A 16054-nucleotide genomic window follows, 5' to 3' on the forward strand; every position below is an offset into this window, starting at 1 on the left:
CCCACTTCGTTTCTCCCTCGGTCTTCTGGAAGCTTCGTGGAAAAATAAGCCTCTGGGCGTTGATTTCGTCCAATTCCGAGAATATTTCCTTACTAGGATTTCTGAAACCAAAAACAGCAGAAAATAGCAACTGGCTCTTCGGCATCTCGTCAATAGGTTAGTGCCGGAAAATGCATAATAATGACATATAATGTGTATAAAACATGTGAGTATCATCATAAAAGTAGCATGGAACATAAGAAATTATGGATACGTTTGAGACGTATCAGCGAGCCAAGGGGCGCCCAGGCTACCAAACGCGCCCCATATGTTGGGGCATGTTTTGCATGGAACCACAACTGTGACTTGTTTTTGCACAAAACACCATATTTTATTTGTAATTATTGCACAAAACCCTAAGTAGGATCTTTACCTTATTTCATACATAATTAGTCCCATAAGACCAGTGGACATTACATACGTGTACTCCCGAGTGGACCCCGACCAGGATCTGCCGCATAAATCTTCCTACTGTTCGACCCCGCCGCAACCATCTCAGTCTGTGACCATCGTCGTTGCCTCCCTCCTCTCGAACAGTGGAACAGACCCCCGCCTGGTCCAGGGGCAAAATGGTCGAGGGGGAGGTAGGTTTTCCGGCGCAGGCGACGACGATGGTGGCGACGCTTGGATGGCTGCCTCGAGGCCAATCCACAAGGTGCGCTCCTCAACCTTGGAGATGGCCATGTCGTGCGCGACGACATCTTCCTTCGTCAGCTCGATTTCCTCTTCCATGGGCTCGTAGTCCGCATCGTCGTCCTCCGGTGGGTCCTCGACTAGGCATGCATGTAGGTGTCTGCCCCACGGGTAGCGAACAGTCAAGGCGTCTCTGGCGCGGCGCGGGGAAGGTGTACCCCGACCACTCCTCTTTCGTTGGCACGTACTCGTCCTTCACGGGCAGCGGTGGCAGCAGTTGGTACGCCTCCTAGGCCTCGTAGTCGACATCGTTGTTGTCGAGGCCCTCGAGGTGCACCTCGATCATCTACCGTCGAGCGTCGTGCTCTTTTGTGCAACAATTACAATTCTGTGAAAAATAAGACATGGTTATGGTTATGTGCAAAACGTGCCCCAATATGGTGTTATGTGTAATTTCCTCATCCATAGGGGATGAGAGAAGGAAATGAAGCGATGGAGATTTGGTGGAGGGAAAAAAGCAGATGAGGAAGGTGATGGCGAGGACAGACGCGGACTTTGCCAAAAGAAAAGAAGAGAGGACGGATGCGGAAAGCGGGCGATAAAATGGACCGTAGCAGCAAGCAACGGTAGAGCAGTAAATTCGTAGTGCGCGGGTGAATTCGTACGTACGTACGTAGGACGACAGGCACTGCGATCTCTGCCGCCACCCACGCACGCCATGGCTGTGGTGGCCGTGGGGGCTCACTTCACTCCGGCGCCGGTGCCGGTGCGGTCCACGGCGATGGTGGTTTGATGAAGCAATTAATTCAAATCCATCTAACCTACGGTCGGATCCGTCCCGGCGTGCTCGCTAGCGAGCCCCCTGCACTGTACTCCCCAAACCTTTCCGAGCTTCATTTCTCATCCACCATGAACGGACGAGAAAACAAACGAAAGAGGAAATCGGGACATCTGGGGATCACATGCGGAGTGGAGGAGCAGAAACAGAGGGAGATCTGGGCAGAAAGCGACCAGGATCGCCGCCTAGCTTGTACGCGCGCTCCCTAAAAGGAGAAACTCAATTGCAAAGTGGCGATTCGATCGACCGACCGATCGATTCTCCCTGTCAGCCATCCGATTAGCTTGACGCTGAAGCTGCGAGCTAGGAACGGGAGAATGGCGATCCATGGGATCTGCTGCTGCCGTTCAGTTTGGACACCTACTGTTCCTGGGCGCATCAACCGACGCCCTAAACTTGGCCCACTCCTCATATGTTGAACAGTTGTAGTAGGCTCCTGGCGTGGGTAAAAGTAGGTGGCTTGGGGAGGATTTACGTTTGGGATGCTAATTAGGGAAACCATTTTGTGGCCAGATAGGAGGAATTGACGATGTGAGCAGAATGGAGTAAGAGATAATAAAGAAACTGAAGATTGTTGTCTGGCTACAAAAGGTAAAAGACAAAGATCACGTGAAGCGTAATTTACTGCGTACGTCTTTGACTAATGATTGTGCCGTCGAAAGAAACAGCTCCATCCCATGTTCACATGCTTTTGTTAGAACAGCTTACAATTGTTTTTCTCTGTAAAAAAGGACTCCAATGAATCCACTGAACAGCGAGTGACCCACCAGGATTAGAGAGGGACGCGCCCAAAGCTAAAGCAAAAAAGATGGAGTGAGAGAGAAAGGACTAGGAGATCGAGGGAGAAACAGAGGGAGGTGGTCGGCTGCTCACTCCACAGTCCACACTCTGCACTAGACTCCACCACACTCCAGTCCAGTGCCCACTTCGCTGGCCAATCAGTTACGCGTACCACTCTCCAAGAAAACCGCCTCCGTCTCCTCCTCCACCGCATAGCTTAATGCAGCGGCGTATAAACTAATCACGCCGCAGCGGCACGCCGAGCAGAGAGCGACGAGGTACGTACGCCCACATGAAGGGCCACCACCCGGCGCCGCTGTCGCCGTCTCCGGCGGTGGCGGCGGCCAAGCGCCGCTGCAGCGGCATGGCGGCCGCCGTGCCGGCGCTCGTGCTCTGCTCCGTCCTCCTGCCCCTCGCCTTCCTCCTCGGCCTCCACCGCACCGGTAAGTCGCCGCTGTCGCAATTGCCTTGCCTGCCTGAGTCGTCTCCGCGGATCTGTGCTGATTCTGTGAGTGCGTGTGTGCTGCAGGATACGGATCGGAGGAGCGCGCCGCCGTAGTCATCAGCACCGTGAGATTCTCCGCGCCGGGTTTCTTTCTTTAGCTTTCTTTGTCCGCCGGCCGGTTGAATCTTCTGATGACGGATTGTCTGTCTTGTGTTGCGTTCAGGAGCTGGGTCTCGGGAAGCACAAGCATCTGGACGGGGGCATGAAGCACAAGCTGCTCAAGGTAACTACTGCTGCGCTCGCAATGTCCTCAATTTACGCGTCCGTGCTGAATTGGCAAGGGAAACAAAAGATGGCAACTTTGATCGCATTAATTCTCTTTGCTCGATTTTGCTTTGTTTCTGGGTCTGTCTGTAAGACTGGAATTTTAATGCATTTTCCTTTACCCGCAAAAAAAGTTTCTCTTTGCGTAATGTGGTTTCGATTTTCCGAATTTCACGCCCCAAATTTGGGGTGATTCTTCCAAAAAAAAAATTTACGTTCCTAATTAGGGAGTTCAATCATGCAATGCGCGTGTGCGTGCGTGCGTGTTTCCGTGAACGTGAACGTGTGCTGCTCGCTGACGGCTTCGCCACCTACCCGCTTCATGAGGACAGGCCGGTCAGTTGCTGCGTGTTTCCTCTTGCCTGCCTCCTCTTTATTGTGGGATTATAGGTGCATGTGGTGTTCAGGGTGATGCCTGACATAGATTTTGCACTGACGGTGTTGCGCTGAATATGTTGTACCGCAACAAACGATGCCATAGATTTTGCACTGTGTGGAGTTCTAACGCATGGTCATGAGTCATCTGTTTGGTCTCCCTTCAGCCAAATTAGCGTTCTTTTGCTTGTTCTAATTACTAAGACTTTAAGAAACTCCTGCACTAACATATCAAAGAAAAAGTTCATTTGACCGATCTCCTTTGTCTTGTGTAAGCAGGATGTTTCCAAAATGATAACTTCAGGGTCGAGCGGCGTTTCCGGCGAGAGATCTAGCAGATCAAAGTCCAGGAATCTTTCTGCCAAATCAAAAGCAGAGATCAAGGGCGATTTCTCAAAAAACAGAGGTAAAGAAAATGTCGGATCAGACAATGTGCGCCACTACTTTGATTTGGTTTCCTACACGCTTCCATCATCCTTCTTACTGTATAAAATGGTGTTTCAGGACCTCATACGCAGAGAAGATATGAACTGAAGGACTTGTCGAGGAGATCAATGGTAAGAGACAGTTTATTTTTTGTCACCTGTCGATTTGTCTAGGTTGTCTGCATTTTACATTTCAACAAATACTGGGAGAAAATATGCCACACATGAGATGTGAGTGCTGAATTCAGCTCAAAGTGCTTGTACAGCTATTGTTAAGAGGCCTTTACCAACTGGGTTTTACAGTGGCCAGGTTTTCAGCAAGTTGAATGGTGAATGTCATATGTATGTGTAGACAAATTCTTCCATATCAGTGTCACATTAATAATACTAATGGTGTACTATGTCTGGGTAACTCTTGATATCTAATAATTACTGTATCCTTGTGGCCTGGTTTTCCTGATGGATATTTTTGCTACTGCGAGTGTTTCAGTTAGGTGGCAATATATACATGTGTTTATCCTAGTCTGCACAGTGCAATGCACAAGTGTTTACCTCTGGAATCTGGTGGATGATTTCTATTTTTCTCCTTTGTAAGATATATTATTTAAACGAAACTTTAGTAATGTTTATCCATAATAAAAAGAATTACTGAAGAAATTCATATGTACTGTAGAGATCTGGATCTTGTACAATTGACTCTCGGTTTGATTGGTTTGCTTTAGATGTCTTCACAAATGCAGTAGCCATTGTTATCGAGCAGCAAATCAGGCGAACAATGCAATAATCTGGTACCATAAAAGGCTTTCTGAAGTTATACAAGCATGTCTTTTGAGATATGAATTTTCAGAAGATAGTGGAATTATGCGCTTAAAATGACCAGTATTTTTGTACCATTAGATCCATGGATATGTTCTAGTTTATACAATAGGACACTGATTTATTTTCTGATAGGGTACTACTGTTGATGGGAAGGAGAATCAAGGTCAGGAAGTAGTACAAGAGGAGAACCCCAAGTCCTGTGAACTTGAATATGGAAGTTACTGCCTCTGGTCTGTTGAGCATAAAGAAGAGATGAAAGATGCTATTGTGAAGAGGCTTAAAGATCAACTTTTTATGGCAAGAGCCCATTATCCTAGTATTGCAAAACTGAAGCACCAGGAAAGATATACACGTGAGTTGAAGCAAAATATCCAAGAGCATGAACGCATGCTCAGTGACACCATTGCAGATGCTGACCTTCCACCATTGTGAGTCTTATCTTAGCGTTAATATATTATCTGTTTAATTGATTCTAATACAGATTACACTACATAAATGACTAATATGAGTATTGGGAATTTCAAGTCAATTTTTGTTCTGCGATATATTGTAGTAGTAATTATTTGCTGACCCTATGGCTAGTCAGACTGGTACCCACAGAAATATGACCTATATCCGACACATGTATATGGCCATCTGGAATTTGTATGGAGGGCATTAAGCTGTTAGTTTTACTGAATGCCTATATAAATGGGGATTATATGTTTTCTTGGTGTGTAATGCAGAGGCCGGGTGTAATGCTTAAACCTTTTAAGTAATAAAGTGCCCTTTATTGGAAAAAATTGTTTTCTTGTTGTATATACATCATTTAAAATAGTTAACTGATTTGAGAGGTAGTGTGGTCATGTCTTTATTATTGTGTCATTTAAAATATCTGTTTCAAGCAATGGACTATACAGCATAGGAAAATGATGGCATGTACGACTTTACTTTTGTTTACACTTATATTGATTATTTCTGAAGATAATGGCTACTTGCTGTTTTCAGTTTCACGAAGAAGCTAGAGAAAATGGAGCACATAATTGAAAGAGCCAAGTCTTGCGAAGTAGGCTGCTCCAATGTTGAACGGAAACTTAGGCAACTACTCGATATAACTGAAGATGAAGCTTATTTCCATACAAGACAGAGTGCATTTCTCTATCATCTTGGGGTTCAGACTATGCCAAAAACTCACCATTGCTTAAGCATGAGATTGACAGTAGAGTATTTCAAATCAGCATCTCTTCGCAGAGAACTGTTAAATGAGAAGACACTTGAAGACCCTGCCTTTTTTCACTATGTAATGTTCTCCAGGAATGTACTTGCAGCTTCTACTACTATCAATTCAACAGCCATGAACTCAAAGGTATAATTTCATTTCCTAATAATTTTTTTTTCTAAAAATACTTCTCAATGCTAATGTCGTATGACATGTTTCAGGATTCTGGCAGCGTTATTTTTCATCTATTCACCGACACGCAGAACTTTTACGCGATGAAGCATTGGTTTGACAGAAATTCATATTTAGAGGCTATTGTTCATGTGATAAACATTGAAAATCACAACAAGCTCTCAAAGAATGTTGAATCTATTGAGAGTCAACAGTTATGGCCTACAGAGGAATTCCGTGTCACGTTTAGTAATCATTCTCAACCTTTCCAGAGGCAGATGAAAACTGAGTATATATCTGTTTTTGGCCATTCACATTTCCTGTTGCCTGATCTTCTTCCTAACTTGAATAGAGTTGTTGTTCTAGATGATGACTTGGTTGTCCAGAAAGACTTGTCATCTCTTTGGAACCTCAATATGGGAGATAAAGTGATAGGTGCTGTGCAGTTCTGTGGAGTCAGATTAGGTCAGTTGAGAGCTTATATAGAGGAACCTAATTTCAACACCGATTCATGTGTGTGGTTCTCTGGTCTGAATGTAATTGAATTGGAAAAATGGAGGGACCTTGGCATTACAAGTTTACATGGTCAATTGCTTCAAAAGGTCAGTTCATACTCCTATCGAAAGAACTATCCTTTTCATATGATACCCTTTGTCATAATTATTTTTTGAAAACTTAACTTATCTGATGCATTATCTTCTCTTTTGTAATGTCAACAGGACATTTCCGTATCACATAGACTTAAGGCACTCCCTAGAGGTTTACTTGCCTTTCAAGATCTGATATATCCTCTGAAAGATTCTTGGGTTCAATCAGGTCTTGGGTATGACTATGGAATTAGCCGTATTGATATAGAAAAGGCGGCTACTCTACACTACAATGGTGTCATGAAACCTTGGCTTGATTTGGGAATACACGATTACAAGAGCTACTGGAGAAAGTATATGACTAATGGGGAGAGGTTCATGGCAGAATGCAATATACATTAGCAGCAGTGAAATGAGATGTAGCACACACTGCATAGTCGGCATTGGTGGGAATCGGAAGCAGCAAACACCCTGAACTTATTCAGCAAAGAGATATTTTTTAGGAGAAACTGGATGCAGCATTTATGATGAACCTAGTACACCTCAAAGGACCAAGGTGGCATTGCGTCAACCCAGAAAGAAAAATAAGATGAAATGCTTCTGGGCCAAAACACTGCCAGTTTTACAGCTAGGAAGTCAGCAGCACATCAGCATGAAACCTGTTTATTATAGAGTCAAATGAGAGCATGGAACTGCAAAAGTGCAGTTCTTTGCTGATCATTTTTTTGTATAACTTCTTCTGTGCTATTCTTTTTGCCCAATGTGCAAGAGCTACACTGAGGCATGCCAATGTTGAGTGCGGCACGGCATGTACAGAGAACAAATGCCTCAGCCTGCAGCGGTTTAGTTGTCATTCTTCGCCTCAAGGACGACTGTTGTTATTGTGGGATGTTGATCTCCATTTATGACATAATAAATGGATGTTTGTTTGGCAGAGTAGTGTTTTATGTGGCGTTTTGAGATATTTTTTTATGCTGTGCAACTCTCATTCTATTCTGTAAAGAAAATTTACGATGTCACATGGTTGTTCCTCGGAAAGGTTGTACTGCTGTGGTTGAAATAACAGTCATACATATATAATAAATAAAATCAGATACAGATAAGGACACATACAGCTATATCAGTTGTAACCTCCAAAAGTACAGAACGATTATAATTGCATAATGATAATGGCTCTAAGGTTAAACTGCCAGGTGACTAGTGCCTATTGTAAATAACACTTTGGAAGCTGGTAATATGATTTCTTCTGTAAGAGAAAGGTAAATGTTGCATCCATTTACAACTGTAAATGTTGCATCCATTTACTTACTGTACAATCCATAGAAGTTGTGAAGCTTAGGACCTTCCAGAGGACACTTACAATGCTTCTGAAGCTCCAGGTACCTGTTCATGTCAAACTTCTGCTTGGCGCAAAGCTTTTTCCTCCTCGACAAGAACAGCCTCTCCATGAAGTCCTGATACGTCGGGTCCCTCGAGGTTACAAGGAAATAGGTGTAGCTGACGAGCAGCCCGGATGCAGTCGTGAAGAAGGCGATGGGCTCCATCACGTCCCAGGAGAGCTCCCAGAACGTGAGGCGGAAGAAGAGACCGACCTGGGTCATGAGGAACCCTAAGCCGGACCAGAGGATGCGCCGGACTTGCTTGTGCGCTAGCTTGTCGATGTCGTCCTTCCTTTCCTGAAGCTGCTTGAACTCTTCTTTCCTCGGGTCATTCTCTACCTCCAGCGCGAGTGGTACAGCTTTTCTGACCAGATCCACAACCTACATAATGGTGAAGGATCAATAAGTACAAGTTTCCCCTGATTCCAGTTAACAGAAGCCAGCACTTTTGTGCATCCTGTACACTAATAATTTAAGGAAAATCTTCAACTCTTGGCAAATTTGTCAGAGCGAGAACACTATACGCAGCTGTTCACCTGAAAATCCTCCAAATTAAGATGTCGCTTCTCCACAGTTGAGAGCAACAGAAATAGGCTCAAACTCATGGTGCAGTCTTGTAGATATACTTAACAGTTTGTGGATTTATAGCCCACAACTAGAAAAAGTAAGTAATAAAGTCATGTCGGTTGATGCTTAGATGTTGTAAGTGGTGTGAATGTCACCTAAAAAGGAATACTCCACGAGTTTCTCTAAAAAAAGGAATACAATAATACACTTTTCATGATTATTACAGGATCCTATGGTCTTTTGTTCTGACCAGTGACCAGGGAACGTGAAGACTGAAGCTTCTTAGTGTCAAAGAGACAGGAAAGATAACATTCGGGTGTTATCAATTACGATGAATTCCAAACTATTTCTTGATTTTATGGTGCTTTAGCTAACTGCTGTTACCGCTCACTTTTTTCGAGAAAAAGCGACTTGGATGTATTGGCAGTTTGCCACAACGATAGGTTGCTGAAAACACCGCGCATGTCAAAAAATTACGTCGACAGCAGGGATCGAACCTGCGCGGGCGTAGCCCAACAGATTTCAAGTCTGTCTCCTTAACCACTCGGACATATCGACTATTGAGTGTTAGATTTCACTTAAATATAGTAGTAATAATTTGCACTGTAATTTGTTCTGACGGTGTAGATGAAGACTTCAACTACACAATTTAGAAAACGAGCGGGTAAAATACGTTCAGCCATATTTTTCTCGGTATGACAAATCTCAAAATAGGTATTTTTTTTGTTTATTGTTGTTAAAGAGGAAGCGGAAATATGGATATTTGGATGATGACTTTAATGATGACGACAGGCCAAATCACGATCTAGTAAAAGGAGAAATCGTGGCACAATGAATTTACAAGCAGATGATGATTTTGGCTATAAAGATAGGATCCTTTCGATTCAGATTTAGGAAATGCTTGGAATTGGGTTTGCAGCGCAGTTGAGCACACTTACCCATACAAGTAAACATCATCTGGTATTCTTTTGCAATCTTGAATATAACAGAAATCTTTGCCCACCAACAATACACATTTGCAAAAAGAATGCGTCACCCCTAACCTATATATAAACATTTTCCGTTTGAATATAAAAGCCAGCTGCAATGACAGAAAAGCATTTTCCGTAATCAGAATCTACTAGTAAAAGTGGCACTTGATGGAAGCAGGTGGATAAAAAGGCTTAGAGAGAACATTGTATGTTGAGGAGATGGACCAATTCTTCATATTATGGCAGAGTGTTAAGCTCCCTAATGCTCCTGATTCCATCAGCTGGTCACTCACTGAGGACGGCTGCTTACTCGGCAAGATCGGCTTACGAGTTTCAGTTCAAATCTAGACTCCCTCTTCCTCACCTTAGCCAAGTCTGGAAGGTTAAAGCTGAGCCAAAAATCAAGTTCCATTATTGGCTGTTGTTGCAGACATACTTTGGATTGATGATCGTTTGCATTGACGTGGCATGCCTGCGCAAGACCTATGCCCTCACCTCTCCATCCTCTGCCCTTTCGCGAGGTATGTTTGCTAATCATTTTGAAGTGATCACCCTTTGGCTGCTGCTACCTATCGGCAGTTCTGCAACCTCCATCCTTGCTTGGTGGAGCAGGAACTGAAAACTGAACAGGGACAAGGCGACCAAGGTTCAGGCGACAGCTGCGGTGTATGTCGCGTGGAGGCGTGGAGCATATGGAAAGAGCGTAATAGGCGCGTTTTCGAGGATAAATCTATTGTTTCTAGCGCTTATATGTGAGGATTTAAACTCCTTTGAGTTGGCCTGCGAGATATAGCCTTGGTGTGTGAGTGTGTACCACTCTTAGACAGTTCATCTGTACAGTTTTTCCCCTACTGAAATGAAATGGTAGAGCTTGTAAAAAAAATCTACTTGTAAGCTACTCCATGCCTCCGGTCAAAAATCTTTTTAAAAACTTTTAAATAATAAATCACCCATTATAAAAAAGACTTAATCCATGCCCCCGGTGAAAAATCTTAAATGCAGAGGAATGTCCAATTATGGTTCTTCTTTAAAAAATTCAAAAATGGAGAATTTGAGCCTTTGACAGTATGAAGACAATGTAAACAAGGGCATATAGGATTTTGAAAGGAAGCAAGCGTGACCTTCTCGGGGTGGAGGTAGGCCTTGTCCCTGAAGAGCAGCAGGACGCCGGCGTCGTCCATGGCCCGCGCGAGCCCCTCGGCCTCGCCGTGCGTCCGCGCCGCCCCGGCCTCCACGCACGCGTCGAGGAGCTCCCCGTACCCGATCGCCTCGCCGGCCCTGTCCCGCAGCCGCCGCTTCAAGGCCTCGACGCCCACGAGCCGCACCAGGCGACGCGCCTCCGTCGCCGTGACCGGCGGCTCCACCCGCACCGGCGGTGGCGAGAAGAGGCGGCAGGGCGCGTGGGGTGAACCGAACGGAGAATGCGAGCGGAGGCGGGAGGCTGCCGCGCGCCACATGGTGGAGGACTTGCAGGTGGTGGCGGGTCGAGGCCGGCGTGTGGAAGTGGAGTTGAACTGTGGATGCCGTGATGACCTCCCCCGATCTTTGAAGCTTCTTCTACATGTCGGGTTCTTGCTCGACCTTTTTCCTTCTCCATTTTTCTTCTAATTTTGTCTTTGCGATGTGGTGACTTCACGGCAGGGGCAAGAATCGACCAAGGAAAGCTGGAGAGGAATGTGCGTGGCGTGTTCGGAAGATCTGGGCGCCATGGCCAGCTCTGCTCCTCGCCTTTTTTGTTTTTTGTTCCGTTCTTTTTGCGCACATTTTTCTCGAATTGTTGGTATGCCTAGGGTTGGCAATGGGTACCCATGACCCGCGTACCCATCGGGTAAAAACCCAATAGGAGTACGGGTATGGGATAAAATATTACCCATGGGTTTGTAGATGAGAAACATATCATACCCATCGGGTAGAGTGGGTATGGGTATGGGATCATAGAACCCATACCCACGTACCCATGTACCCATCTAAATTTAACAAGTGGGTCATCTGAATATTCTAAACTACTCAACTTTTTCCCTAATCATGCCTTCATGTTGCTAGGCTGAACCTCACGCGTTTTGGTCTTAAAATTGCTGCTAGGTTAGTGAGATTTACACCTCTATTTACAAGTGCTTCACGTCTTGTCGTATTTTTAGATCAATTTGATGTCTTGTAAGCGCGGGTATTTTTACCCGTGGGTACCCATTTACCCTGCCGGGTGACGGGTATGGGAAAAACTTGTACCCATTAACGGGTATGGGTACGGGTGATGGGTAAGAATGAAAGTGATGGGTACGGGTATGGGATGGCTCTACCCGTACCCATCCCCTGCGGGTGCCATCCCTAGGTATGCCACAAGTCACAACTCAAGAGCATCAAATATAAGCAATAGCATGTGATCTATCTCTGGTGGCATTTTGAGGCTCCTAGTAGTATAAGGTTTCTGGAAAAAATAACGTGCAACACACCTACAAAAATATTAATTCGCAAAAAAAAAAAGCTTTGACGTCTTTTCTTTCTTTGACAGCATATGATTTGACGTTGTAACGGCAAGCTCAGTGATTCTGCCTTATTTTTCGAGGGGCCGAGGAATCGTGCTGGTGTAACTGAGGGTTCATTGTCCAGGTCCAGCAAAGAACTTGCCTCCGCCCGGCCTGAAAGACCGGCCCAGTAAAACATTTAAGAACCGTCAGCTCAACCTATCCGAGAAAACGGGCCAGGCCTGTGATACCATTAACCCTTCAAATCTCAGGCCATGAAAGAGGAGATTCCATACAACTGTTTTTCTTCCTGCGGAAAATACTTAAGAATGATGGCTTTACAAATAGCATCGCGCCAATCTTTGCATGGTCAGCTGGTCTAGCACATAGGTACCAAGGGGTGAATTAAACTATAGAAATAGATGATATTGCTCTTGCTCATGTTAAACCTGCATTCTCGTTTTGTGATCTATCGACCCTAAACTTCTTATACACAATCTTTAGTTTTGTTAAAGCGGAGAGTTGATAAAATTATAATATATTTCTATCGTTAAATCTAAAGATCACAAAAGGAGAATATACCTGTTGACACCCAAACTTCTTATACACAATCTTTTTGTGATCTGTTGACCCTGAACCTTTTTATACAGAATCTTTAGTTTTGTTAAAGCAGAGAGTTGAGAAAATTATTTTCTGAACTTCGGTTGGACTTTTCACTTTAGAAAGGTTGTTCTAGCTTAGTACATTCTTATTTGCTACTTTTGTAAACATCAAGCAAGCCACAGTAACTTTATTTGCTACTTCTGTAAACATCTATAGCTGAAGCATGGTTAACGCTTGTACAGGGCAAAGCTCGATGACAACAAAAGACTGTTAGATTTCACACAAAAACTGGAAGCTGCTTGTGTGGGAACAGTGGAATCTGGAAAGATGACAAAGGATCTAGCCCTTCTCATACATGGGCCAACGTAATTCTTGCATCTCTTCTTGTATTCTGTAGCGACAGTGCAAAACTTAGTTCTATTAATTTTATTTATACTGATTATCTTGACATTGTACAGTGTTAGCCGAGATAAGTATCTGAACACCGTGGAGTTTATTGATGCGGTTGCTGATGAGTTGAAAACAAGTTTGTCAGTAAAATCCAAGTTATGAGGGTACTACAAATAAGATCCCTTCCCCATCTTTCAGCTTAAGTGGCTTGTAGTGCTTCTGCGAGGCTCATGTTTTCTCATCTAAGCATAATCTGCTATTTGCAACGCAGGAGCGAATAGGTCAAGGGACTTGTTAGGATCCCATAATATACACAATTTTATATGGTTGCACTGTGAATAAGAGGGTGGCAAACGATGTTCCTTGTAATGCTCACATAAAGCCTCTGGGTAACATTCTGTATGTACCTCGGAACAATGAAGAAAGGCTAGGTTTAGGTCGAAACTAAGACTGCTAAGCCTATAGTTCGCTAAATTCTGATTCATGATCAAGTCATTTTCACGTAGCTTTTCTGAAAGTTCTGTCCAAATCAAGTGTTGTTTTGTCACCCCTACATACCACAAGTGGTGTTTGTAACAAATAAGCTAGTAGTACTTTATTAAAAACACTGTCATGTCCCAGACATGGAATCAAAGCCAACTCAAAATATGGAGGTGATCGTCCTTTTACATTGATGCAAGCATGTTTCAATAATCCTTATTGCTTCAGTTTCCTGTCATCACTGGGCAACCTTTTTTTTTTAAAGAGAAGGCCCTTGGCCCAGCTTTATAAATAAAGCACACATCATAGTAGCGATACAACACACACCCCGAAGCGAATAGTCTGATGCCTTAGTTATTACAAACCACACAGATGCCAACCAGTCTATGGAGAAGATGAAAGAACATCAAGCGACTACAAGAAAGCGGAAGGTGGCGGCCATCCCATCCCGACCATCTGCATCATCCACCGTCATCATCTCGGAGTCGCCGATGAAGTCTCCTAACCTCGTCCAGCAGCGGCAAGTCCCTCTGTCTGACCAGAACCCTCCAGCTCTGCATATGAATAGACATTTTGAAGATGGCGTCAGCTGGGTTGTTGATCAGGGATCCCTCTATAGCTAGCTTGTTGCGGATGTTCCAAAGGGCCCAGCTCTGAGCCGCGAAGGTATACCACGCTAACCTACGGAGACGACCCGAAAGGCCATTAACAATGGCAATGAAATCCGCGGCCCCTGCCGGGTTCCAGGTGCAGTGCAGGAGGTCCCTAATCCCTGCCCACATGAGTTTGGCGATATGACACTTGAAGAAGATGTGATCGCAAGTTTCCCATTCCCCACAGAAAGCGCAGCTGCCATTGGAGGGGCCCCTGCGCTTCACCAGCTGGTCCCCTGCTGGTAGCCGACCCCTGATGAGTTGCCAGAGGAAGACACGGATCTTGGGCGGTACCCTAGTGCGCCAAACCTCTTTGAAGTGCGCAATTGCCCCACCCTGGGACAGCTTGCAGTACATCGAGTTGGTGGAGTACTCCCCGGAAGGCTCCAACGCCCAGCGGACTTCATCCTCACCCTCCAGAACAGGGTTAAGATCAAAGATCCTGCAAAGGTTCTCCCATTCCACCGTCTCAGCGAGACCAAAGGAGCGTCTGAATCTGATCCGCCAGCCATCGTTGTTGCGGACACCTTCCACCGTAGCGAAATGGTTGTCGCAGCAAGCGAAGAGCCTTGGGAAGGTCAGACGCAAGGGCCCCGAACCCGTCCACCAGTCTAGCCAGAAATAGGTCCGCCTCCCATTGCGAATCTTGTGCCTGGCCCCCATCTTGAAGTACCATTTAATCTTTTGGATGGCATTCCAGAACTGGGAGCCCTTGGTGGGCACCTCCGGGGAAAACAGGTCATTGTCCCCCAGGTATTTGGCCCTTAGCAGGTCTACCCACAGCCCCTCGCTGTTTTGGTAGATCTTCCAAATCCATTTTATCATGAGAGCGATATTCATGGACTTCGTGTTCAGGATACCCAATCCTCCAAACGCCTTAGGCTTGCATACCGTAGCCCAGTCAACCATGTGGTATTTGCGCTTGGTGCCCACTCCCTCCCAAAAGAAGCGGGAACGATGTCGATTCATCGCCCCATGAGTCGCATCGTGCAAGAGGTAGAGCCCCATTGCAAACAATGGTAGGCTAGAGAGGCAAGAATTGGTAAGTTCAAGCCTCCCAGCGGAGGCGAGGAACAGACCTTGCCAAGGTTCCACCCTATGGCCCACCTTCTCTGTGAGGAAGTTCCAGTCCGCCACAGAGAGCGGTTTGTCGCTAACAGGGAGGCCAAGGTACATAAACGGCAAGCTCCCTAGCTTGCAGTTTAGGGCGTCGGCTACCCTGAGCCGTTCGCGGTCAGTGACCCCTGTCACCATCACTTCACTCTTTGCAAAGTTAATTTTGAGCCCTGACATGTTCTCGAAATAGAGAAGCAGCAGCTTAAGGTTAGCCACACCAACGTCCGAGGGATCAAGGAGGATCAGGGTGTCGTCAGCATATTGGAGGTGGGTAACGCCCCCTGGAATGAGGTGTGGCACCACCCCCTGGAGGTGCCCCGACTCACAGGCCCTAGTAATAATGGCCGCTAGAGAGTCCACCATAAAGTCGAAAAGAATCGGGGAGAGAGGATCCCCTTGTCTCACTCCCCGGGCATTTCGGAAGTAGCCGCCGATGACACCATTGACATTTACTGCAGTCTGGCCACCCGAGACCAACTGCAGAAGTCGGTGTACAATCATGGGAGAGAAACCCTTGCGGAGAAGTACCTCCCTCAGGAAGCCCCAGCTCACACGGTCGAAGGCCTTCTCAAAATCCAGCTTAAGGATGAGTCCCTTCAGCTTTTTGACTCTCAACTCATGAGCAATCTCGTGTAGGGCCAGCACTCCCTCGTGCAGGCTTCTACCTTTGATGAAAGCAGTTTGGCTACGGTCGATAGATCTAAGCGCAATTGGAGCAAGACGAGTGGCGTATGCTTTAGCAATGAATTTGAAAACAACATTGATTAGCGCAATAGGCCTAAACTGCTTGATGTTATCT

At 45.4% G+C, this 16054-nt stretch overlaps 2 protein-coding genes and 1 non-coding gene across 3 annotated transcripts; 1 reads left to right on the top strand and 2 right to left on the bottom strand.

Annotated features, from left to right (window-relative positions):
- The first annotated feature begins 2358 nt into the window (after nt 1-2358).
- Nucleotides 2359-7598, top strand: LOC127300018 (probable galacturonosyltransferase 7). Its single transcript, XM_051330083.2, has 9 exons — nt 2359-2733; nt 2820-2860; nt 2959-3018; nt 3714-3840; nt 3939-3991; nt 4811-5106; nt 5666-6023; nt 6098-6649; nt 6767-7598. Exons 1-9 carry the CDS (start codon nt 2583-2585, stop codon nt 7034-7036), a joined length of 1908 nt encoding a protein of 635 aa, XP_051186043.1. The 5' UTR covers nt 2359-2582; the 3' UTR covers nt 7037-7598.
- A 90-nt stretch (nt 7599-7688) lies between these two features.
- Nucleotides 7689-11128, bottom strand: LOC127300019 (calcium uniporter protein 6, mitochondrial). Its single transcript, XM_051330084.1, has 2 exons — nt 10673-11128; nt 7689-8394 (listed from the first exon to the last, which is right to left on the bottom strand). Exons 1-2 carry the CDS (start codon nt 11006-11008, stop codon nt 7936-7938), a joined length of 795 nt encoding a protein of 264 aa, XP_051186044.1. The 5' UTR covers nt 11009-11128; the 3' UTR covers nt 7689-7935.
- TRNAS-UGA (transfer RNA serine (anticodon UGA)) lies at nt 9057-9138 on the bottom strand. Its single transcript has one exon. It is a non-coding gene; the product is annotated as a tRNA-Ser (tRNA).
- Nucleotides 11129-16054: the final 4926 nt, after the last annotated feature.

This window comes from Lolium perenne, chromosome 5 (assembly GCF_019359855.2).
Source record: "Lolium perenne isolate Kyuss_39 chromosome 5, Kyuss_2.0, whole genome shotgun sequence".
Classification (NCBI taxonomy): domain Eukaryota; kingdom Viridiplantae; phylum Streptophyta; class Magnoliopsida; order Poales; family Poaceae; genus Lolium; species Lolium perenne.